This window comes from Solanum pennellii, chromosome 1 (genome assembly GCF_001406875.1).
Source record: "Solanum pennellii chromosome 1, SPENNV200".
NCBI classification, from domain to species: domain Eukaryota; kingdom Viridiplantae; phylum Streptophyta; class Magnoliopsida; order Solanales; family Solanaceae; genus Solanum; species Solanum pennellii.
Genome location: NC_028637.1, coordinates 98987650 through 99010741, shown reverse-complemented (window position 1 = coordinate 99010741; position 23092 = coordinate 98987650). Strand labels below are relative to the sequence as shown.

Sequence of the window (23092 nt, the reverse complement as noted above, 5' to 3'; positions counted from 1 at the left end):
TGTGTTTTCTAAAAGAATATATTAATTGTTAATTTATGGAGTACCTTTTATGTTATTTTCGAATAATATATGTTACTTCATCCGTTTTATTTTATGTTTTATTTTATATGATATAAGTGATTTTAAAAAGTAAATGGAATTTCTTATATGATTTTCACATATTTCTAGTTTTCATTTTATTGTGATTTATAGTACTTTTTAGTTCTTACGTTATTTTTAAACAATATATGCAACTTTTTTTATTTCGATAAAAATACGAGAGTCAACCAAATTTCATTATGTTTTTTAACTATATTTTTCTAAAAATATTTTAAATTGTTACATTGCGTTTTTAAGTTTCTTTTTCTTATGTAATTTTCAATATGCAACAAATTAGAAATTAAAACGAAGAATTAAAGTTTTCAAATCATTATATTTCTATATTAAAATGTTCAAATCTTTAAAACTCCACATATATACACAAATTAATAGAAGAAACAATTTTTTTTAAAAAAAATAATAATATATGAAAGCTCATTTCAACAATAACACATATATATTTCATTTTTAATATATGACTCCCTCCTTTTTTATTTATATGAATTTATTTTTTATTTCATTTCAAAAAGAAAATAACTTTTGAATTTTAATTTTCTTTTATATAGCATGTTAAAGATCACAAAATTAAAAAATATTTTAATACACAAAATTAAATATACATATAAATTTTAATTATAATTTAATTGGTTCCACCTAATATTATACTTGATATATAATTATAAAGAGCCAAGCGTAATCATTATTTATTAACTTTCGTATAATAAATAGATATCACAATAACTCATTAAAAAAATAACAAAAAATGAGGTAATACTAATAATAATACCTAAAGATGTTTTTAGAATTATTTAATTTTCTTGTTATCATTCTTCGTAAATTTTTGCTTGCATGAGTTAAATTTTTACCTTTGATCACCATTCACTTCATATATAGAAAGATGTTTCTAAATTATTTATTCTTAATAGATTTTCATTATAATGAAATTACATTTTTATTCTTGGTCATCTTTTATTACAAATATATCATCCTATTTATTTTTATTTGTAAAGTTACTTTTAACATCTTTTTCTTTAATTTCAATCTAATATATATTATTAATTTTATCACACTAATTTATTTTCAAGTATATTAATTGAAGCCAAAATAAAGATTGAAATAATTATTTCGTGATATTTTTATATAATAAGTAGGTTTTTTAATAAGCATAATGATTAGAAAAAATATTAAGAATTAAATTAAATTAATAGTGAAATATAGTAATAATTAAATAGATACAACAATAACTTACAAAAGAAAAAAAAAGGAAACGAAGTAACAACAAAATAAGTTAATGGTAATAACAATTATTTAAGATGTGTCTAGAACTATTTAATTTTTTTGTTATCATTCTTGGTAGATTTTTGTATCGTGAAATTATATTTTTGCCTTTGATCATTATTCATTTCATATATAGAAAGATAATTATAGAATTATTTATTATCTTTCTTTATAGATTTTTGTTAGCGTAAAATTATATTTTTACACTTGGTTGTCCTCCACTTCTCTCTTGTATATAATAGAAATTTATATACTTGTACTGTTTTGGTGATATATATTAATTTTTTTTTCATTTTATTTAGTAATAATATATTAATCTTTTTTAGTATAATCAATTTATTTTTGTTTCTTTTAAAAGTTATAATTATTCCTAAATTTTATAGAGTTAATTAAACTTAATGGAAAATTTAAAAATGTAACCTATACAATGATTATTTGGTTTCTTTTAAACGTAAGTGCTTTTCGAAACTAAGAAATGTGGCAATAAACTCAAAAATAAATGTGACCGATAAACTCAAAAATAAATATAATCGATAAACTCAAAGATTTGGCCGATTTGGCGTGGATATATATATATATATATATATATATATATATATATATATAAGATTTAAGGGGACAATGTTATTTTCAAATAATTTCTTAATCTTCTAAAATTCTATATATTTCGAATAAATCAAGCTTGTCAAAAAGATATATATATATATATATATATANAAAGTAAATGGAATTTCTTATATGATTTTCACATATTTCTAGTTTTCATTTTATTGTGATTTATAGTACTTTTTAGTTCTTACGTTATTTTTAAACAATATATGCAACTTTTTTTATTTCGATAAAAATACGAGAGTCAACCAAATTTCATTATGTTTTTTAACTATATTTTTCTAAAAATATTTTAAATTGTTACATTGCGTTTTTAAGTTTCTTTTTCTTATGTAATTTTCAATATGCAACAAATTAGAAATTAAAACGAAGAATTAAAGTTTTCAAATCATTATATTTCTATATTAAAATGTTCAAATCTTTAAAACTCCACATATATACACAAATTAATAGAAGAAACAATTTTTTTTAAAAAAAATAATAATATATGAAAGCTCATTTCAACAATAACACATATATATTTCATTTTTAATATATGACTCCCTCCTTTTTTATTTATATGAATTTATTTTTTATTTCATTTCAAAAAGAAAATAACTTTTGAATTTTAATTTTCTTTTATATAGCATGTTAAAGATCACAAAATTAAAAAATATTTTAATACACAAAATTAAATATACATATAAATTTTAATTATAATTTAATTGGTTCCACCTAATATTATACTTGATATATAATTATAAAGAGCCAAGCGTAATCATTATTTATTAACTTTCGTATAATAAATAGATATCACAATAACTCATTAAAAAAATAACAAAAAATGAGGTAATACTAATAATAATACCTAAAGATGTTTTTAGAATTATTTAATTTTCTTGTTATCATTCTTCGTAAATTTTTGCTTGCATGAGTTAAATTTTTACCTTTGATCACCATTCACTTCATATATAGAAAGATGTTTCTAAATTATTTATTCTTAATAGATTTTCATTATAATGAAATTACATTTTTATTCTTGGTCATCTTTTATTACAAATATATCATCCTATTTATTTTTATTTGTAAAGTTACTTTTAACATCTTTTTCTTTAATTTCAATCTAATATATATTATTAATTTTATCACACTAATTTATTTTCAAGTATATTAATTGAAGCCAAAATAAAGATTGAAATAATTATTTCGTGATATTTTTATATAATAAGTAGGTTTTTTAATAAGCATAATGATTAGAAAAAATATTAAGAATTAAATTAAATTAATAGTGAAATATAGTAATAATTAAATAGATACAACAATAACTTACAAAAGAAAAAAAAAGGAAACGAAGTAACAACAAAATAAGTTAATGGTAATAACAATTATTTAAGATGTGTCTAGAACTATTTAATTTTTTTGTTATCATTCTTGGTAGATTTTTGTATCGTGAAATTATATTTTTGCCTTTGATCATTATTCATTTCATATATAGAAAGATAATTATAGAATTATTTATTATCTTTCTTTATAGATTTTTGTTAGCGTAAAATTATATTTTTACACTTGGTTGTCCTCCACTTCTCTCTTGTATATAATAGAAATTTATATACTTGTACTGTTTTGGTGATATATATTAATTTTTTTTTCATTTTATTTAGTAATAATATATTAATCTTTTTTAGTATAATCAATTTATTTTTGTTTCTTTTAAAAGTTATAATTATTCCTAAATTTTATAGAGTTAATTAAACTTAATGGAAAATTTAAAAATGTAACCTATACAATGATTATTTGGTTTCTTTTAAACGTAAGTGCTTTTCGAAACTAAGAAATGTGGCAATAAACTCAAAAATAAATGTGACCGATAAACTCAAAAATAAATATAATCGATAAACTCAAAGATTTGGCCGATTTGGCGTGGATATATATATATATATATATATATATATATATATATATATAAGATTTAGTGTGTATTTTTTTTTAGATAAATTAACTTTTGATTATTTGGCTTTTTTATGTTCTGTCAAAAGAAAATTGGTGGTTTTTTTAAAAAAAAAGATTTGATCTTTTAAAGTAAAAAACCAAAAGATTTGGCCTTTCTGGAATTCTTTTAAACTCAAAGATTTGGTGTGTTTTTTTTAAAGAAAGATTGGATTTTGATTATTTGGGCTCATTTATGTTTTGTTAAGGAAAAAAGTCATTATTGATTTGGGTTGTTCGCAAATAATTAACGTCATTTTTATTTTTACTTTTTGTCAAGAAAAGGTTTGATTTGAACTTTGTTATAGAAAATGACTAAGAAAAAAGATTTTGATTATTTGGGCTCTTTAATGTTTTCTTAAGAAAAAAAGTTATTGTTGATTTGGGTTGTTCGCAAATGCCTAACGCCATCTTTATTTATACTTTTTGTCAAGGAAAGATTTGATTTGAACTTTGTTATAGAAAATAACTAAGGAAAAAGATCATTATTGGGGCTAAAAAGAACTTTGTTATAGAAGAAGAATATTTGATTTGAGTTATTCAGTTACAAATGCCTAACGTTGCCTTTATTTATACTTGCATAAGGTTGCTTCTAAAAATTATTCTAAATAGTTTTATATTCTACTTGTTTAATAAATTATTCTAGATAGCTTTATCTTCTATCTATTTAACAATTATTTCAATATTTCTATAATTCACTAAAAATATTTAAAACATTGACATAATTTCTAGATATATCAAGTATTTAAAGATATTATCCTATATAATTCTAAAAATTTTTACTAATCATCTAGAATAATTTGTACCTAAAAAATCATCTTTATTTAAATGGAAAGCTTTAGAGAATTCTTCCTCCAGGATCAAATCCAATAGGCAAAAGTTTTGTACAAATATAAATGAAATATCCAGCGGATCGCATTGGTGGGTGTCCAGTTTGTGTAAGAGTCTTTTCCATCTTTAATTGGAAGCAAAATATTTTATTTCAAAAGAATATTTTATTAAGTGTATTTATAAAGTTAGTAATTAAATTATTTTTGAAATTATTTGGAAAATTGACATTATAACATTTATCAATATTTCACCCCTTCTTCTTCATATGTCTACTTGTTTAATACTTGTATGATGCTATGCTCTTATGATATGAAATGGACACTTGTCGTGATCAAGTTATTTATTGGCCTATAAATAGGCATAGTGCTTAGTAATTTTCATTTTATTTTCAAAACCACTTTTTGATAAGTAATAATGTTATTTATATTATCGTGAATTTTCTTATATTTCCCAACAACTTTAGCTGTTTAGTTCTTTGTGTTTAGTTTGACGAGGATTAGTATATGTCGTTATTGGGATACTTTGGCAGAAGCAAGCAAACTGTGGATGATTGACAAACCCATGACGTGGGAAGGGCGATAAATGATATTGCAGCTTTTTTAGAAAGAAGAAAGAAAGGAAGGTAGGTGAATAGGTACGAGTTTCTCAGTTCATAAAAGGAATTTGGTTTTCTTATCTGCATTTAGGTGTTCTTCTTGCTGGAGTTTTATTCTGTTCCACTATTGCACTGCTAAATGAAAAAGCTTTAGGAGCTATGAGTCTAAATATTTTGAAGTGGTGCCTTTGGTTAAATAATGAAATTGCTTGCAGAAAATAGTAAATTGGCACAAGCCATTTATCTTACCACAAGGTTTTATCAATTCATATTGTAACCANCAACTTTTGATTGCAGAAATAGTAAATTGGCACAAGCCATTTATCTTACCACAAGGTTTTATCAATTCATATTGTAACCATATATAATGTATTAACAAAAACTGACAATTTGAATTTTGCTCCTCATTTTCTATATATTGTATTAGTTTAGATTTACCATATGCAATATTATTTTTTGAGTGATTTGTGAATATCATTTGGTTTCATTAATCAATTCAAAGAGAAGTCCTATATGTCCGAGTTATTCATACATGTAATAAGTATTCTGAGAAATTAATTGTGTGTTTTTTACTACACATTAATGGAAGGTTTATTACCAGTATATTATTGGCTTTATGTTGGTAGCTATTTATCGCGTATTATTTTTGTAACCATGATAGATTTTATATATTGACTAATGTGTTTATATATAGAGCTTACATGGACATTATCGAAGAGCAGGAATTTAAGGAAGCATGGAGGTGATATATTTAAGTACTCCAAAATGTACCGTTCATACTTAAAAAGATATATATATATACCAAAATTTAAATTACTTATTATATTATTATAATTTTCTCAAAAAATAAATCTTATTTTGAAATACATTTATAGTCATTAAAACCTCATTTCAACTCTCGTGTAACATGTTTATACCGACAAAAAAAAATACTACTTTACAATGAATGTAATTCGTCTTGACCTCTTCTAGCTTAAAATTTAAATAAACAAAAATTAGATCTTATTTATAAATGTCATACGTAAATTTATTCAAAAAGTAGAGAAAATGATGTTAGATTTTATGAAGTTTTTTTTTGAAGTTAATTAACAAGACAATAATGGTAAAAATTTTGTTAGTTACATGAAATTTACAATTATATTTAATACATTTTAATTTTGTTTTATAAATATATTAGATTTAGGCTAAAGGATCAGAATGAACATTGTTTGTTATACATTAAGAACAATTTGAATAAGGTGAAATATATTAAAAACCAAAATAAACACCTTTTATTACACATTAGGACTATTTCAATAAAATGAAATATATCTATAAACCAAAATAACACATTATTCATATTTTCTCATATTTTTTAAAAATAAACTAATTTGAGATCCTTTGGTATGTTCCTTACTTCCAAATTTCAATTGCTATGTAATCACAATTTACAAGTCAAACTTTGACACAAAATAAATGATCAGTCAAGATTTTCTTCTAAAGATTTAAATTACATTCCATATATTNTATATCTACCCCAAATTCTTAATTTCAAAGCTCAATAAACTTCTTGTTTCGAAGCAAAATAAACTCCCGGAAGAAGAGAAAAAAACAACACAGAGGAAATTTAGGAGAATGGGCACAGGGAAGAAGAAAATAGAGATCGAGAAAATTATAAAGGAAACTTCTAGAATGGTTACATTCTCGAAAAGACGAAAAGGACTTTTCAAAAAAGCTAAACAATTTGAATCCATGACGGGTTCTCGTGTTGCTTCAATTGTATTGTCACCCACAGGAAGGCCTTATACTTGTGGAGACGTTGATTATGCTATAAGAACACATTTTTCTAATAGTGGCAGATGTATGAAATTATTAATAACAGACATGAATTTTCACGATTCTAATTCTGATTCTAATTCTAGTTCTAATGTTGTTGTTTATGGCGAAACTTCGAGATCAAAATCATCTTCGACTCCAAAGAAGAATAGTCTCCACAATTGGGTGAAGCGTATAGATGTTGAACAATGTCAAAATTTGAATCGACTCTTAATGTTGAAACAACAATTGGAAGGGACAAAAGAAAAAATCGCTGAAGATGTTGAGTCATTTAAAGCTTTTTTTGTGTAAATATATTTAACTTATTTGATTTATATACTTGTACCATATAATTTTATTTATTTAAAGAATATTATTGACTCCATAATTTTCAAAAAAAATGTGATTTAATTCAGTTTAATTGCAAAATTGAAATCGTAAGCTTCACACAGGGTAATGACTCGTAACACTGAGATATTAGTACAACAAATACCAATTAGCGCACTTTATTTAACACTAATAATATAATTCATACGCGATAATAATAAATATATATTTATAAAACACTTTATATAAATGTTATCAAGATTTTAGTAACTCTATCATAGTCCTGCAAATTTTTTATTTAGATCCTCACCATTAAAATACTTTATTAATATTAAATGTTTATTTTTTTTATTTGAAATATTACCTATTTAAATAGAAAATGTGAACAATTGATGATTAAGGTGTACTTTGATAAATAATTGGTCATAATTTTAATAAAAATTTCACATACTTGATAATTCAACTACAAAATTAAAAAATATTCAAGAAAACTTAACTATGTTTTTGATAATTTTTTTTATGGTACCCTTTCAAGTTGTATGAATTACTAGGCTATAAGACATTATTATCAAATTTGAATTATTTCTTGATTTATGAGTGTTATTTTCATACAAGAGTCATGTTAATTTTCTTTGTATCGTTTCAATTTTATTATATTGAGAAATTAAAGCTCCAAAAACTTTTAAAATACAAATCAATTGTGGCCACACTTTGAAACTAATACAAGGAATTACTATAAACATGAATTTAACTAATTTGAGATCATAATGAGATTCTTCCTAATTTCATTGTTTTATCATTATTTTTTCAATGTATTTGAAACCTAATAAGTTTCTTTTGAAACTATTAAATATACGAAATTAACATTTTTAAAGCTTGCAATCAAATTTACGAACTAACATATATTTCATAATATTATCCATTCAGTAAACATTTCTTCAAAAAGAAAAAATATATAATTACGATGACAAAAGAATATCATATATAATATATTATACTCCATTCGTTTTAAAAGAACGAACTTCTTTTCCATTTATCCTAGTTAAAAGAAAAATGACCGTTCCCTTTTTTTTTTAAAATTATTTGTGATATTTTATCATCAACCATATAAAAGTTGCAATCGGAAAAAAAGAGAGTGAAATGTACGATCTGCTAAACAGATGGTACAATAGATCCCGAGCTCACAGTTGTGCGCCATTATTGAACTACAAAATCTACAAATACTGAAACGCAGAAACGTATCGCCACTCTTATGGCTCTGCTATCGTCCTCATCGAAGGGAGTGGTAGTATCTCTGCCGGTGCTGCTCCTCTCCGGCGCCGCCTTTTCCGCCGTATTATTCTTTTTTCTTTTCTCCTCACCACCACCGTGTAATTGCCCTGTCACTACAACCACCGCCGTCAGTGGCGGTGGTGGCTACAGATCCGGCACCGGAGAACGGATCTCGACGTCAACAGAGGATATAGAGTGGGTGAAGAAACAGATCGAAGGTAATGGACTCCATATGGCGGATAATGTGCTGCGCAAAGGGATCAACCCTCGTACTCGCCAACAACAGCTCCAGGATCTTCTTCAGTATGAAACTTCCTGAATCTATTTTTCACACTTTCCTCCATGCTTGGATTAATTTGTGATTTTGTGCATCTGGTGAAGTTTTGAGTATTTCACACTCGGCTTGTAGTGTAATTGCATAGAATTATCAAACTTAGTTTTCTAACTAAAATTCTTTTTTGCATAATTGAGGATTTTATTGCAATCATACGGTGAATGACCTGTGAAGTCTGATTTAGTAGTTGAAAAGGCCATGCCTTTATCGTGATTACTAATAAAAGCGGCCATTTATAGAAATTCCTGGCAATTGTTTGGTTTTACTGGAAGGTTATTTCCTCTCCTAGGTGACACTGGTTACTGTAGAAATATAGTGAGATGAAGAACGTTATTCATGCTGTTTTAGTAATTTGTTCCTGACTTCTGTTTACGAGGGTATGAATTTTTATGCATTTGCTGAGGAACATCCCTATTATCTATTTAGTTTTAATAAGATATGTAATCTAGAAGGGAATAATGTATAATGTATATGATGAGTGCTGGTGATGACAGTCTTTGATCTGGAAACAAATAAAGATATATAAATTGCTTCGGTAGGGATAGACTGGGGTTCCATTTTATTACTCCCCATGGGGCTGGTTGGTAATTAATAGAAGGATAAGTAGATGAATAAGAAGATATCGGTATTGTTCATAAATAAAATTACCATGTTTAATCAGAACATGAAGAATATGATTAAGGAGACATTGTGCTTTGATAAGTGTTAGTAATAAAGAATGAGAAACAAATAAACTTATTTTAGAAGTTTACTCTTTTTTGGTTTCACCTCCCTCTCCCTTTATAATCTTTTCCTTGAAAAGAAAGAAAATATGCTTTTAGTACTCTCAGTGATAAACATGAAACTAGGCTCTAATGAGAGATAAATATATATTATAGTTTTAAATTTCTTCTCATGATTTCATCACCCTTATTTGTTCTTTTAGCTTGGGAAAGAGATATAGTAGTTGTTGTGGTTGTTATAAAAATAATGCATAGACTTATTTGATTTCAGAGCATGCCAGGAAATGGAAATTTATAATTAGGTGTTTTCCTCTTGTATGCAGCTGAAGTGTTGATCAAGTGCTATTGTTAGTGGCTACTCAGTAGTAGCTCGGCTTGTCTATTATAACTTCTGTCTTTTGCAGGTTCAAGGGCATATCACATTATGAAGGAGAACTGACGAATAATCACACTGCCCTTCCTTGTCCCGGTGAACTCCTCGTAGAACAACATCATAGCAATTATGGAGAACCATGGGCAGGAGGGAGGGATGTTTTTGAATTCCTTGCAGAGTCAGCCCATCTAACCCCAAATGCTCAAGTTCTTGAGATCGGATGTGGTACTCTTCGTGTTGGATTACATTTCATCCGGTATCTGAACCCAGAACACTTCCACTGTCTTGAGAGAGATGAACTTTCTTTAATGGCTGCATTCAGATATGAGCTTCCGTCTCAAGGCTTATTACACAAGCGTCCCCTTATTGTTAGAGGTGAAGACATGGATTTCAGTAAATTTGGATCCGGAACTATGTATGATCTGATATATGCAAGTGCTGTTTTTCTTCATATCCCTGATAAACTTGTTTGGGTTGGTTTGGAGAGGTTAGCTGCTAAATTGAAGCCTCAAGAAGGTCGAATCTTTGTGTCACATAATATCAAGTTCTGTTCACGATTGGGAGGAGAAGAATGCACAAAGAGGTTGAATGCTTTAGGACTAGAGTATATTGGCAAGTTTACACATGATAGTTTGCTATTCAATCACTATGAAATTTGGTTTGGGTTTAGGAGATTCAGAGCTTGAGGTTGTGTCACAACTTGTGTGAAGACCTAGTATTCTCACAAGCTATCCGTGAAACTGCATTTGAAAGCGCACATTCTTTTGCTACAATTCTTTGCTGGAATTCTGGCACGAAACAGATCTTTGTTGCACTTGTGTGTAAGAGATGCTGCAATTTCCCAAATGGAGGTGGAACGTCATTTACAAAAAGCTAACTCCTAAACTCGAAGAATCGAGCATTAGCTGCAGAGGCTGATGATGTGATGAAGAAACACTTTCACGTAGACCAGCTGATATATGAAAACAAGGTTGATCTGTAGCATACCTGATTTGTAACTTTTGTTGTATCTTGAAACTCTAGTTGTAGCAGGCTTTTTCATTATCTGCTATGTTGTGCATTACTTCAGTCACCACTAATGAAACAAAATGACTATTTGTTATTCTTGCTTCTTGATTTTGTTTAATGCAATTTAGGATTACTGTCAATTTTCCAGTGTCAAGTGATTTGGAGATGTCCCTTTCTGAACCAACAATGCAAATGATTTTTAGAGATTCTTGGCATCTGGCATTTGCTACTCAAATATTGTATGATCACTTGTAAATGATTCTGGTCTAGTTCATGACCTGTTACAAGTAGAGGCGCTCAGGTGGAATCTTCAGACCACTTTTTTTGGTAAAATGATCTGCAATTCTCCAGGATATTTTCAATCTATTACTCCTCGCTACTTTAAGAAAATAAAAATTCAGATATAAAATGACTGAAAGAGAGATGAGCCTCATCTGTTGGGGGGCATATTTTCACAGTTTAAATGTAAAATACATGATACTTTGCCTAACAACTGAGAACAAACTCAGCAAAACTGAGAAAAGGGATTCATTGCTTTAGCCATATTGTTAATAGGATGTAACAATGATGCAACTAAAAAGGAACAGTTGCAAGTAATTAGGCCTCCCCAAAGGGAGGATTGAAATTATTTGATAAGTATGATCCTCGTATCTTGAAGGTAAGACAGCTCCGTGTGATGGTAGGCTATCTATTACATCAAGTACTAAGCAAATCCAAACACCTAAGCGCTAAGAAAGTTACCAGAAATCATCTTCAAATTATTGAAAACTGAGATGTCTCAATGCCAATGGACAACCTTAAAATAAGACTATCATTATATGTCAAATCAAAATGTCAAAATCTCCATATCAGAAACCAAACGCGCAGCATTTCTAGTAAACAAACTTGTATTGCAATATTTCCTAGTCATCGTTCCGCTCATAGTGTTGTTGTTTAAGCACATCTATCTCAACTTCTATATTGAAGACATCTTTTGTGGGAATGGAGTGAATCTATTTGTAGTGCTGAGAGACTTCCATTACCACCTTGTCCATGAACTGGCATTTCTTGTCAAATCCCCACCCCGGATTGCTCTGTAAGATAGATAACTGTCAGATATTACGTCACAGTTGAAACATGAGAAACAAGTGTCCAGGTAAAAGATGAAACAATGACAAGACATCTTTATCTTTTAGATACATGATCAATTTAAGAAAAAACAAGCAACTAATCCATAGAACTAAATTACAATCTTCAAAGGAGACAAAGGCCTTTGATATAAAAATGAAAAAAAAAAAAGAAAGATGAAAATACAACATACCAAGTGTAATCCCACAAATGGGGAAAAGAAAGATGATAATGACTGATAATATTCAAATATAACACTATAGTTACTCTTTTATAAGTAAATAGAAGACGATGACTAGTCATAATAGTCATTTTGGGGTGTGTGTGTGTGGTGGTTGGTGTGTGTGGGGGGGGGGGGGAANCATGACACATTGTAGTAAATTTTCCAATTTCAACATTTTACATGGCAAGTTTAAGACCACAAGAATCAAAGGACTACACACATCTTTAATTTAAGTGATGAGTTTCATACTGTTTTTTACTAATTATGATGGGATAACCACAGAACAATACATAGAGACTAGTACCAAATAAGATGATTGATTCCCTCATTTTGTAAGTCAGTTTTTCATTTCTTTAATGCTCAGAGAGAAATCTTTCATTCTTAGACCAGTTTTCTATGTCTTAACATTCAAGTAATGAGGTTTCATTCTTATTAGACTTAAAATATAATTAAAACAAATAAATGTTTGGAAGTCTCCTGCAGGTCCTTAATGCTGATGATACAACCTTACCCTTAATCCAAAAAAAAAGAAAAGCAAATGAATGTTTGATAATACTTGACCTGTAGAGACAAAACAGCACGCTCCGTGAACCGCTTTACTGAATTAGGTGCACTCTCTGGAAGAGTTTTTGCTACTCTTTCCAGCTCTTGTTGCTGTTGCTTTGCCGTTACTCTATCGGGCCCACTGTAGTAATCAACTATCTCTTTCATAAGTGGGACAGTCTCCATAGTTTCTTTGATGACTTCCTGCAAGGAAAAAAAGGATGTGAAGTCAGCTAAAGAAGATGATCAATAAAGAAAAAGTTACCAAGAGATTAACTGCTTTATTTTTTATGATCATCAAGTCAAACAATTTCTTTCCTAAGCGGGATAGTGTCCAGACTTACTGCAAGGAAAACAGAATGGGTGATTCTGCTGGTTCTGGAGCTTATTGTATTATTAAGGGGAAAAGGTTATTTAGAGATGTTTGGTAGCTAGTTATGAAGTTAGTTATCCATGAATAAAATTAATATGACGGTTGGTTTGCAATTAAGAAACTCACATAACTAATTATAAGTTATGTATAAGTTATGACGGAAAATTGGTGTATTATCTTGTGCGGGGTAGAAGATGGAATAACCAATACCTGCATAATTATCACTTGCATAACTAATACCTGCACGACAACTCCTTGGTGTTAAGAGCCATTGATTTGTTGCTTAAAGAATGTGAAGGAACGGCAATCGTTTCATGGGTGAAGACATAATGTATTTTGAGCAATAACACAAAGTGATTCACGCGCGAAATGGCTGGTTCTCTGAAACTCAACTTGGAGGGGTCGGACTTGGACTCATATCATTGTATATTGGATGCTAAAATTAGTTATTTTAAAAGCAATTTGATTATTATGGTACTAAATTTTATACATTAGACTTTTTAGAAAAAAATCCTTATATTATGCGCTTCACCTAAAAAGAAGGCTTCCCCTTGTTTTTCTCCCTTGTCACTCCAAACCTCATGGGCCTTGTTGCCTATTTGCGCTTTTTGTTCACAAAACTGTGGTTATTTCATAGATGTTGACATGAGTAAGGGAAGAGGCACAACTTGAACTACCTTGCGGGAGAACCAAGGGATGAGCAACACTAAAGCAATGTTCTCTTAATCTCATAGCATAAAGTTTACTTATGTGTATGAATCAAAGTCTCCAACTGTGAAAGAATGTCCCTAGTAGGGGATTGCTTAGGCCCATGAAGTCTGAATACCCAATCAGGAAAGAAGTCTAAATTGACATTTTTAGTTGATCCTTCTTAATAGGAAAACTAGCATAAACACTTCCATAATAAAGCTTCATCTAAAAGCTCGAGACTTTTGAACCTGCCACTATATACAGTACAATCCCCAAAGGTTCAGGAATAAAGAATCATAGAACAATCGCTATAACTACATGTACTTGGATCCTTCTTCAGTCAACAGAGTTTTATTTATTAAGGCGTCTAGGCATAGATATGTATACTAAATTCCACTGAAGCTTGGTATCATTACATCCAGAAACCTGAAAACTTGTGACGTTGTCAGGCTAACATTCATATAACCACATCAATACTAGTGTAGTTCGTGAATCAGGCGCACCAGTCTCTCTTTCTCTCCCAATTCAATGAAATCAATTATTTTGCTGTAGAGAGGTCGAGGCATAGCAGTGGCCTTTTTTCTTAAATAAAGAGTAACAATATTGAAAGTTCTTCACTAACCAAAGGGCATCACCTAGGCTTACTTTTTGCATATAGGACTAATACTTTAAGCATAAAATGCAATGTGAAACTTTTGGAGTTGAGATAAAAGCACTAGATTCATGGGTGATATGCCATGAATTGTCAACAAGAAATCAATTAAGTCCTCTCTAGGTTTATGAAATTAGTGCGATTAGGACATCGATGTACCGTACAATGTTTGCTCAAACGTCCTGGGCATACATGAAGTATAAAAGCATAAAAACAATGAAGATCTTACAAGCACACAGTTCAAAAGATAGATCAAATCACAAATAGAGGATATGACGATATGGTTTAAGAATCTAATATCATGTCAAGTAAGGTTTGGCAGGATTCAGCAAGTATAAGATCCTTACAGGTTTGACTGAACATAGCTGAGGCAACACAAATATAGCAAATGGTTTATATAACAGAACGCAATATGACAAAAGTAGAAGCAAGTTAAATCCCGTTTTACCTCCCACTCTTCTTGATCCTTAATCCCTTCATATGCCATGAGGAATGGCTTCATTTTTTCAAGAGCATCACGAAGAGGAATTGGAGGTGTCTCATCAATATCAGGATTGCTTTCAAAGTCTCCCATCAGGTACTCTGGTTCACACTCTATCTGCGGGAAAAAAGTAACATCAGAGAACTATATAAAGCAACTAAAATTACTTGGATGAAACAAATCTTTCAACAAGCCAAATGTTACCATCATGTTAGTGTGAAGGGCTTCTATGTATGCATCATCCATGGGAGAAGGCAACACTCTGGCACTCATTTCTTCAAAGCCTTCCGCCAATGTGTTCATACTTTCAGGTCCAAGCTTCGCAGCCAACTTCTCCCCATCAGCATCATCACCTAGATAAAAGCCAATCTCCAAACTACCATCTCCTCTCTCCTCATCCCGACGACCTCTTCCTCTTCCTCTTCCCCTTCCCCTTCCCCCTCTGCCTCTCACCGCACCACGACCACCCCTCCCTCTAAAACCTCCTCCCATTCCCCTTCCACCACCAACATCACCATCAACATCACCATCATCACTTCTTGATAATATCCCTACAGCCTTTTTTACTGCATCCTCCCTACTCAACCTCTGGGGAGGTGGACTGCTCGCTCTCTCCCCTGAATCTGCAACTTTCTGCTGCCGAGGCCGGAGATGGCGATTCTCTTCCTTAGGCTTCTCAAAGACAGGAGAAGCCGTTTGCAAGGGCTTCCCTCGGCCCGCACCAGTCAAAACTGATATTACACTAGAAGGGAGATTTGAATCATCTCTTGGTTTTGGAGCATTTGAAGAACTAGAATTTGAATCAGCTGTTTCTTCTTCCTTCGCAAAGAAAATCGGTTTCCTCAGTGGCTGCTGCTGCTGCTGTTGTTGCGGCTGCGGTGGTGGAGAAAACGGGCCGATCCCACCTCGGCCACGGCCAGCAGGAGTATTAGGGTTATCAACGAAGGAGTAAAATGAGGGAACAATTGGGGACGAAGGTAATGGTTTACCTCGGCCTCGTCCATGTCCAGTTCCAGATGGAGTAGCAGGAGTCGATGATTCCGGTTTGGAGTCTTCGGATGCGGATTTTCCCGGACTGAATCCGAAGTTTGGGGAATCGGAACCTCGTCCCCTGCCTCTACCACCTCCGCCGCCGCCGGAGAAAGTGGAAAAAGCGGAACCCGATGAGGCGGTGATGGGTCGGCCAATAGAGCAGTGAGAAAGCTTGCTTAAGCTTCGTCTCATTTCTTGTGAAGTAGTGTTAATGAGATCCCAAAGAGGAATGGTGCTTCTTCGTCTCCAGCACGAGGGTTTAACGACCCGGCACGAAAAGTGTTTCAAGTGATAGTTTTGGGTTTAGATTTTGTAAAAACAAGATTCTAATAGGACTATTTCGTAATTTCATGAATTGGATTTTAACACAAGTTTGTGATTTGCTACTTAGAGCACACAATTTAATTTTCGGATAAATCAATCCCTCCAATTCTAATCAATAAAATAAAAGCTCATATAACCAATCAATTCGATTTTCTAGTATATTTAGTTTGCCAATAAAAAAAATATATATATTATATTTCAATTAACTACTCCATTTACTGTTAAAAATTCATATCAATACNTAAAAGCCAATCTCCAAACTACCATCTCCTCTCTCCTCATCCCGACGACCTCTTCCTCTTCCTCTTCCCCTTCCCCTTCCCCCTCTGCCTCTCACCGCACCACGACCACCCCTCCCTCTAAAACCTCCTCCCATTCCCCTTCCACCACCAACATCACCATCAACATCACCATCATCACTTCTTGATAATATCCCTACAGCCTTTTTTACTGCATCCTCCCTACTCAACCTCTGGGGAGGTGGACTGCTCGCTCTCTCCCCTGAATCTGCAACTTTCTGCTGCCGAGGCCGGAGATGGCGATTCTCTTCCTTAGGCTTCTCAGAGACAGGAGAAGCCGTTTGCAAGGGCTTCCCTCGGCCCGCACCAGTCAAAACTGATATTACACTAGAAGGGAGATTTGAATCATCTCTTGGTTTTGGAGCATTTGAAGAACTAGAATTTGAATCAGCTGTTTCTTCTTCCTTCGCAAAGAAAATCGGTTTCCTCAGTGGCTGCTGCTGCTGCTGTTGTTGCGGCTGCGGTGGTGGAGAAAACGGGCCGATCCCACCTCGGCCACGGCCAGCAGGAGTATTAGGGTTATCAACGAAGGAGTAAAATGAGGGAACAATTGGGGACGAAGGTAATGGTTTACCTCGGCCTCGTCCATGTCCAGTTCCAGATGGAGTAGCAGGAGTCGATGATTCCGGTTTGGAGTCTTCGGATGCGGATTTTCCCGGACTGAATCCGAAGTTTGGGGAATCGGAACCTCGTCCCCTGCCTCTACCACCTCCGCCGCCGCCGGAGAAAGTGGAAAAAGCGGAACCCGATGAGGCGGTGATGGGTCGGCCAATAGAGCAGTGAGAAAGCTTGCTTAAGCTTCGTCTCATTTCTTGTGAAGTAGTGTTAATGAGATCCCAAAGAGGAATGGTGCTTCTTCGTCTCCAGCACGAGGGTTTAACGACCCGGCACGAAAAGTGTTTCAAGTGATAGTTTTGGGTTTAGATTTTGTAAAAACAAGATTCTAATAGGACTATTTCGTAATTTCATGAATTGGATTTTAACACAAGTTTGTGATTTGCTACTTAGAGCACACAATTTAATTTTCGGATAAATCAATCCCTCCAATTCTAATCAATAAAATAAAAGCTCATATAACCAATCAATTCGATTTTCTAGTATATTTAGTTTGCCAATAAAAAAAATATATATATTATATTTCAATTAACTACTCCATTTACTGTTAAAAATTCATATCAATACTAATAACCGAAATAGATACTAGTGAACGAAAAAGAATTAGTTATCATTTTTGGTACTAAACATAGAAAATGACTTATTAGTATTATTATATTTTGATTGGAGCAAACTCATCCGATTTATATTCATTTTCCTGATATTATCCTCCTTTGTCACCTCACGTTAGTCTGATACAAAATTAGCAGCAAACTACTTAGTTATGGATTCATCAAAAATAACTCTCCGTCCATACAGATCAACGGACGTTGATGATGTACTGTCATGGGCATCTGATGATCGCATAACCCTATCCACCCATTTCAGCACGTTGACTTCCAATGAAGCTGCGTTGAACTTCATCAATGAATCCTCCATCCCTTGGCGTCCGATCGATCGGGTTGGTGGTGGCCCGACCTGGATCGGGTGATGACAGGTGTCGAGCTGAGATAGGATATGTTTTAGGATTTGAGTATTGGGGACACGGGATCACAACGGAGGCTGTGAAGATGGCAATTCCTTTGATTTTGGAAGAGTTCCCTGAAATAGTAAGGCTTCAAGCATTATCTAATGCTGAGCATAAAGCATCACATAGAGTATTAGAGAAGGCTGGGTTTATAAAAGATGCTACGTTAAGAAAGTATTTATACTTTAAAGGTGAAATTAAGGATGTTGTACTTTATAGTTTTCTTTCCACTGATCCTATACCTTCATGAACCTTCAACTTTCATCCGTGTTCTCGATAGTCTATTGAAAATAACCGATGCATTGCAAGACTCTACTTGTACTTGTATATGGTATATTATACCTTCATGAAAATTAAAGATATATGCTTTCTACGTCTTTTCTTTTAATTATTGAGTTGTGTGCGAACAGACTCAGAATATCAAAATTATCAAAAAGAGTACACAATAATTTGAAAAGTATTTGAGTTAATTTATCTCTCTTTCATTACGATGTATAGTTGTGGTCTGGCCTATCCCCACTGTCATTTTTCCCATTTTAAAATCCCAGCTTTGACTAACAATTATAAAGAGTAGGTACTACTCCATTTATGTTACTATTATAATATGTTATGTATTATTGAACACCAACAAACCATCAAATCTCCAATTATTGATACTGAGAGAGAGATCTGTTCTACTTGAATTATAGATATGAACTCCTCAAGAATTAGTCTGCGTCCATTTAAGTTAACGGACGTTGATGATATGATGTTATGGGCAGGCGATGATCGCGTAACTCAAACCATCCGATGGGATACTTTGACCTCAAAAGAAGAGGCATTGACCTTCATCAAGGATGTATGTATACCCCACCCTTGGCGTCGATCTATATGCATCGATGACCGTTCCATTGGATTTGTATCTGTATTCCCAGGATCAGGTATTCTTTTACTTTGTTCTCGTTTCACATTCCATTCACTAGCTCGACTGATCTGGATACCCTGTATCAGGTGACGATAGAAGTCGAGCTGATGTCGGATATGCTGTTGCTTTTGAATATTGGGGGCAAGGGATTGGTACTGAAGCACTCAAATTGATGATCCCTCAAGTGTACAGTGAGTTTTCTGAAGTAATGAGGCTTCAGGCATTGGTTGATGTTGAGAACAAGGCATCCCAAAGGGTATTGGAGAAGGTGGGATTCATCAAGGAGGGAAAATTGAGAAAATATGGATATCACAAGGGGAAATTAGTGGATCTGTTCATGTACAGTCTCTTATCCACTGAATCGATTTACTGATACCACTGGCGCAATTCTTTCTTAACATGTAATTGGAAATTAGTCTATCGTTCCAGGTTGTTTTCACTTGTAAAATGTGAAACTCCGGGGGACAATGGCTATTTTGAGATCTTTCTATCAAATTTATGAATTCTTGGAGAGATTACGAGCTATCTTTGACACTGGAAATCTTATTAGCAGCAGGTTTAACATAATTCAAATGCCATATTAAAACTTTGAAATCAATGTTGACCTATATCAGTTACTTTTAAGAAAGTCTAATCCCTATAACACAACCTGAAGAAAAATATTAATTCCACTTCTGTTTCTTTTATAAATGAGCCTCGTTTACCCATTTTAACTACCAACTTTTATATAGGTAATTTGAATGGGTACCCATATAAATTACCCATGTTGCGATCTCTATCGTTATCGATGAAGAGAACCAGCAACAGCAAAGTAAAGTCTATTCAAAATCAATACTTTTATAAGTAAACATTCTTCCAAACAAAGGAAGAAAAAAACAGATAATTTATACGGTACACTCTTTCGACAAAAGAAAAGTCTAATGATCACCAGCTCTTTCCATCAAAACTTCAGAATAGCAGAAATCCTGTCATAAGCAGAGCATCAAATGATTAACATAGGAACCAGGAATATAGTACACATGTATGATATATGAAATGGAACTTAATATTCTTTTTTGATAAAGTCAACTTAATAAAGATGAGCAGTATATCATTTACTTACATATCTTGTTGAAAGCAACAATATCACAGCTCTGCACATACTCATTGATAGGCTCAACTGTTAGATAATTCTCAATGAGATCATCCACAGAGACCAAATCATCCACAATGGTAAGCATAATTTGCAGCTTCTTTATACCATATCCAACAGGAACAAGTTTAGCTGAAATGAAACCACAGTTATGCTTGTCAACAAACACCAACAATTTAATAACTTTTTCTGGACAAAACAGTGGACTGATGGAATAAGACACGAGCAATCAAGAAAGAAATGCTAAAAGCTATTGAAGTGATTCAAAAGCAATTGTCTCTCAACTCTTCAAGGTAAAAAAATAAAATTCAACTCAATAGAACAAAAACAGAAACTCACATGCTCCAAAAGTCAATCCTTCCATAGTAACACTTCGAACTGCTTCTTCAAGCTTTTTCATATCAGTCTCATCATCCCATGGCTTGACATCCATGAGAACAGAGGATTTGCCAGCTGAAGTCAAATGAGATCAAAAGCAATGTCAGTCTTTGCTCATTATGAACGTCAAAGTTCCAACAAGTTTCTCCTCTTAGTGTTCGACTTGGTAGGTTGAAGGTAAGAAAGTCTTTACAGAAAAGAAGCCACTAACTAGGCAGCAACAACACATGCTTTTCCAAGTTCTTCAATAAAAACAGATATTGAAAATTTTAGTCAGGATAGTACAGTACAAACTTACATTCTTTCTTCTTCCCTGAAGCCTTCAATGCTGCGGCGCGTTCTTCAGCAGCCTTCTTTTCCTCTTCAGTCTCCTCACCAAATAGGTCAACGTCATCATCGTCGTCATCATCTTCAGCAGCTGAGGCCTAGAGGCAGTTAATCAAAGAGAAACAGATGACAGAAGATTATTTCATTGCAATAGTCCATTCACAGTTTCACATAGCATTATTCTGCTAAAAGGATAAAAAGGACTGACAATGACAAAAAGAAAATTCACTCTGTGATGCAGTCCAAACAGCTGCACCAAGAATGAGAAGGCAACATAAACTAAATATCAATTCAGAACAGATAAATGTCACACCTTACTATCATCAGCAGGGGGAGTTGCAACAGCCTCAGTGATGGGTGCAGACCCCTCTACAATAACACCAGCACCTTCACCGGATACACCACTGCAGGAAAATGACATTCAGTGAGATCAGTTTGCTAAGGAAGGAGAATGTACTTAACAATTCGCAAGATACAAGTTGAAGAAGCTAAAAATACCAATCAAACATACTAAAGGAAAATACAAAGTCAATACGCTCTTGGACTTACGAGATTCTCAAAAGTGCATCAATGTGCTTATACCACCTCAATGCATTAACATATTCAGCTGATGGAGGTTTTGCTAGATATGAATACACAGTGATATCATCCTTTGATGCTTGGTACCTGAAGACATGGATTAAACAACAAACATTCACATTTGAATACAATTAAAATAGCATCAGAGTAAACATGTAAATCACAATACAATAGTAACTCACTCACCCACTGATGTAACTGCGGGTCAGGAGGAAGTCGTCAAGCTTCTTGAGGCCAGATTCAGAGTTGACGTTCTGAAATGCAACAGCCATTGCTTGGTGATAATATATATAAGCCTCTCTGCAATTGTACAAGAATACAACATCAACACTTGCATTGTCCAACAATTAATACTAACATGATGCGTATTTCACCAACCAACTCGGTGCACACAAACCATATGTACTACCCGACTAAACTCGACATTCCAGAATCAATGGAATTGTCGAACATGGATTATAGGTCTCCTTGACCAAAAACCCGTTAAAATCGCAATATATTAACTTCCACTCAATAAAATCAAAATGCGCTCAGAACCTTCTGAAAATTTGACCAAAACCTCACCTACGCCTAAAATCATCACCGAATGCAATGGTGTAATTGGGTGTGCCTAAATTTTGAAAGGCAACTACAAATCACTACTAAACAGGTATTAATAATAATATAAGAAAAAACTATTCCGATCTGGGATTAGCTTAAACTCCTCTACCGATCAATGCAACCCTGAAGGCGGCGCCGCCACTAAAGCAGTGGCTATAGGCCCAAGAAAAGTTACAAATCCGAATGAATAAAATTGAATTCAAACAAATACACAAGGATATATCATATGTTTCATGAGACTCAAATCTATATACATACGAAAACGCAGAATCGCACATAATAGAAATAAATTCGAGCAAGAGGCAACATTAAACGAAGAATCAGTAAAGCGAATAGATGAAGGAGATACATACATTGGAAGAGATACAACAGAGCTGAACAAATGTGATGAACTGTGTGAAGCACCCTATTAAGCAATACTTAGCAGAATGTGTGCTCGGAAAGACCAAAATACCCTGGCTGAAGCCCTAACATCGACATGTGTGAGGCCCATTAAACATAACTCTGTCATATTGGGCCTGCCTGAAGGACTTCCCCTGAGAAATAAATATACGAAAAATTGCAAATATGTGTTATGTATTTACTATACATGCTATAAGTTTGAAATCATGACCAAAAAACTTCATAGTTATTCACTAAGT

General features: G+C 32.5%; 6 protein-coding genes across 8 annotated transcripts; 3 read left to right on the top strand and 3 right to left on the bottom strand.

Annotated features, from left to right (window-relative positions):
* Positions 1-6970: 6970 nt before the first annotated feature.
* On the top strand, positions 6971-7462 carry LOC107025436 (MADS-box transcription factor 23-like). Its single transcript, XM_015226226.1, has one exon. It carries the CDS (start codon positions 6971-6973, stop codon positions 7460-7462), a length of 492 nt encoding a protein of 163 aa, XP_015081712.1.
* A 1095-nt stretch (positions 7463-8557) lies between these two features.
* LOC107008436 lies at positions 8558-11326 on the top strand. Its single transcript, XM_015207471.1, has 2 exons — positions 8558-9052; positions 10210-11326. Exons 1-2 carry the CDS (start codon positions 8730-8732, stop codon positions 10862-10864), a joined length of 978 nt encoding a protein of 325 aa, XP_015062957.1. The 5' UTR covers positions 8558-8729; the 3' UTR covers positions 10865-11326.
* Positions 11327-11691: 365 nt separating this feature from the next.
* LOC107008338 (translation initiation factor IF-2-like) lies at positions 11692-16597 on the bottom strand. Its single transcript, XM_015207329.2, has 4 exons — positions 15460-16597; positions 15223-15372; positions 13078-13263; positions 11692-12259 (listed from the first exon to the last, which is right to left on the bottom strand). Exons 1-4 carry the CDS (start codon positions 16477-16479, stop codon positions 12179-12181), a joined length of 1437 nt encoding a protein of 478 aa, XP_015062815.1. The 5' UTR covers positions 16480-16597; the 3' UTR covers positions 11692-12178.
* Positions 16598-16840: 243 nt separating this feature from the next.
* On the bottom strand, positions 16841-17876 carry LOC107025425 (translation initiation factor IF-2-like). Its single transcript, XM_015226215.2, has one exon. It carries the CDS (start codon positions 17717-17719, stop codon positions 16841-16843), a length of 879 nt encoding a protein of 292 aa, XP_015081701.1. The 5' UTR covers positions 17720-17876.
* A 408-nt stretch (positions 17877-18284) lies between these two features.
* On the top strand, positions 18285-19969 carry LOC107011978 (uncharacterized N-acetyltransferase p20-like). Of its 2 annotated transcripts, none has more exons than XM_027916934.1 (3): positions 18285-18722; positions 19293-19451; positions 19522-19969. In XM_027916934.1, the coding sequence occupies exons 1-3, from the start codon at positions 18431-18433 to the stop codon at positions 19806-19808; spliced, it is 738 nt and encodes a 245-aa protein (XP_027772735.1). In that variant the 5' UTR covers positions 18285-18430; the 3' UTR covers positions 19809-19969. The 2 variants fall into 2 exon arrangements, with proteins under 2 accessions (XP_027772735.1, XP_015067164.2); XM_015211678.2 differs by having other exon boundaries at positions 19221-19451.
* Positions 19970-20134: 165 nt separating this feature from the next.
* On the bottom strand, positions 20135-22957 carry LOC107005708 (elongation factor 1-delta 1-like). 2 transcript variants are annotated; one of them, XM_015204354.2, is made up of 8 exons: positions 22805-22957; positions 22038-22151; positions 21822-21938; positions 21586-21676; positions 21244-21370; positions 20907-21020; positions 20538-20699; positions 20135-20400 (listed from the first exon to the last, which is right to left on the bottom strand). In XM_015204354.2, coding segments are annotated over exons 2-8 (699 nt in total). In that variant the 5' UTR covers positions 22124-22151; positions 22805-22957; the 3' UTR covers positions 20135-20398. The 2 variants fall into 2 exon arrangements, with proteins under 2 accessions (XP_015059840.1, XP_027772739.1); XM_027916938.1 differs by lacking the exon at positions 20135-20400 and having other exon boundaries at positions 20530-20699.
* Between the last annotated feature and the right edge of the window lie 135 nt (positions 22958-23092).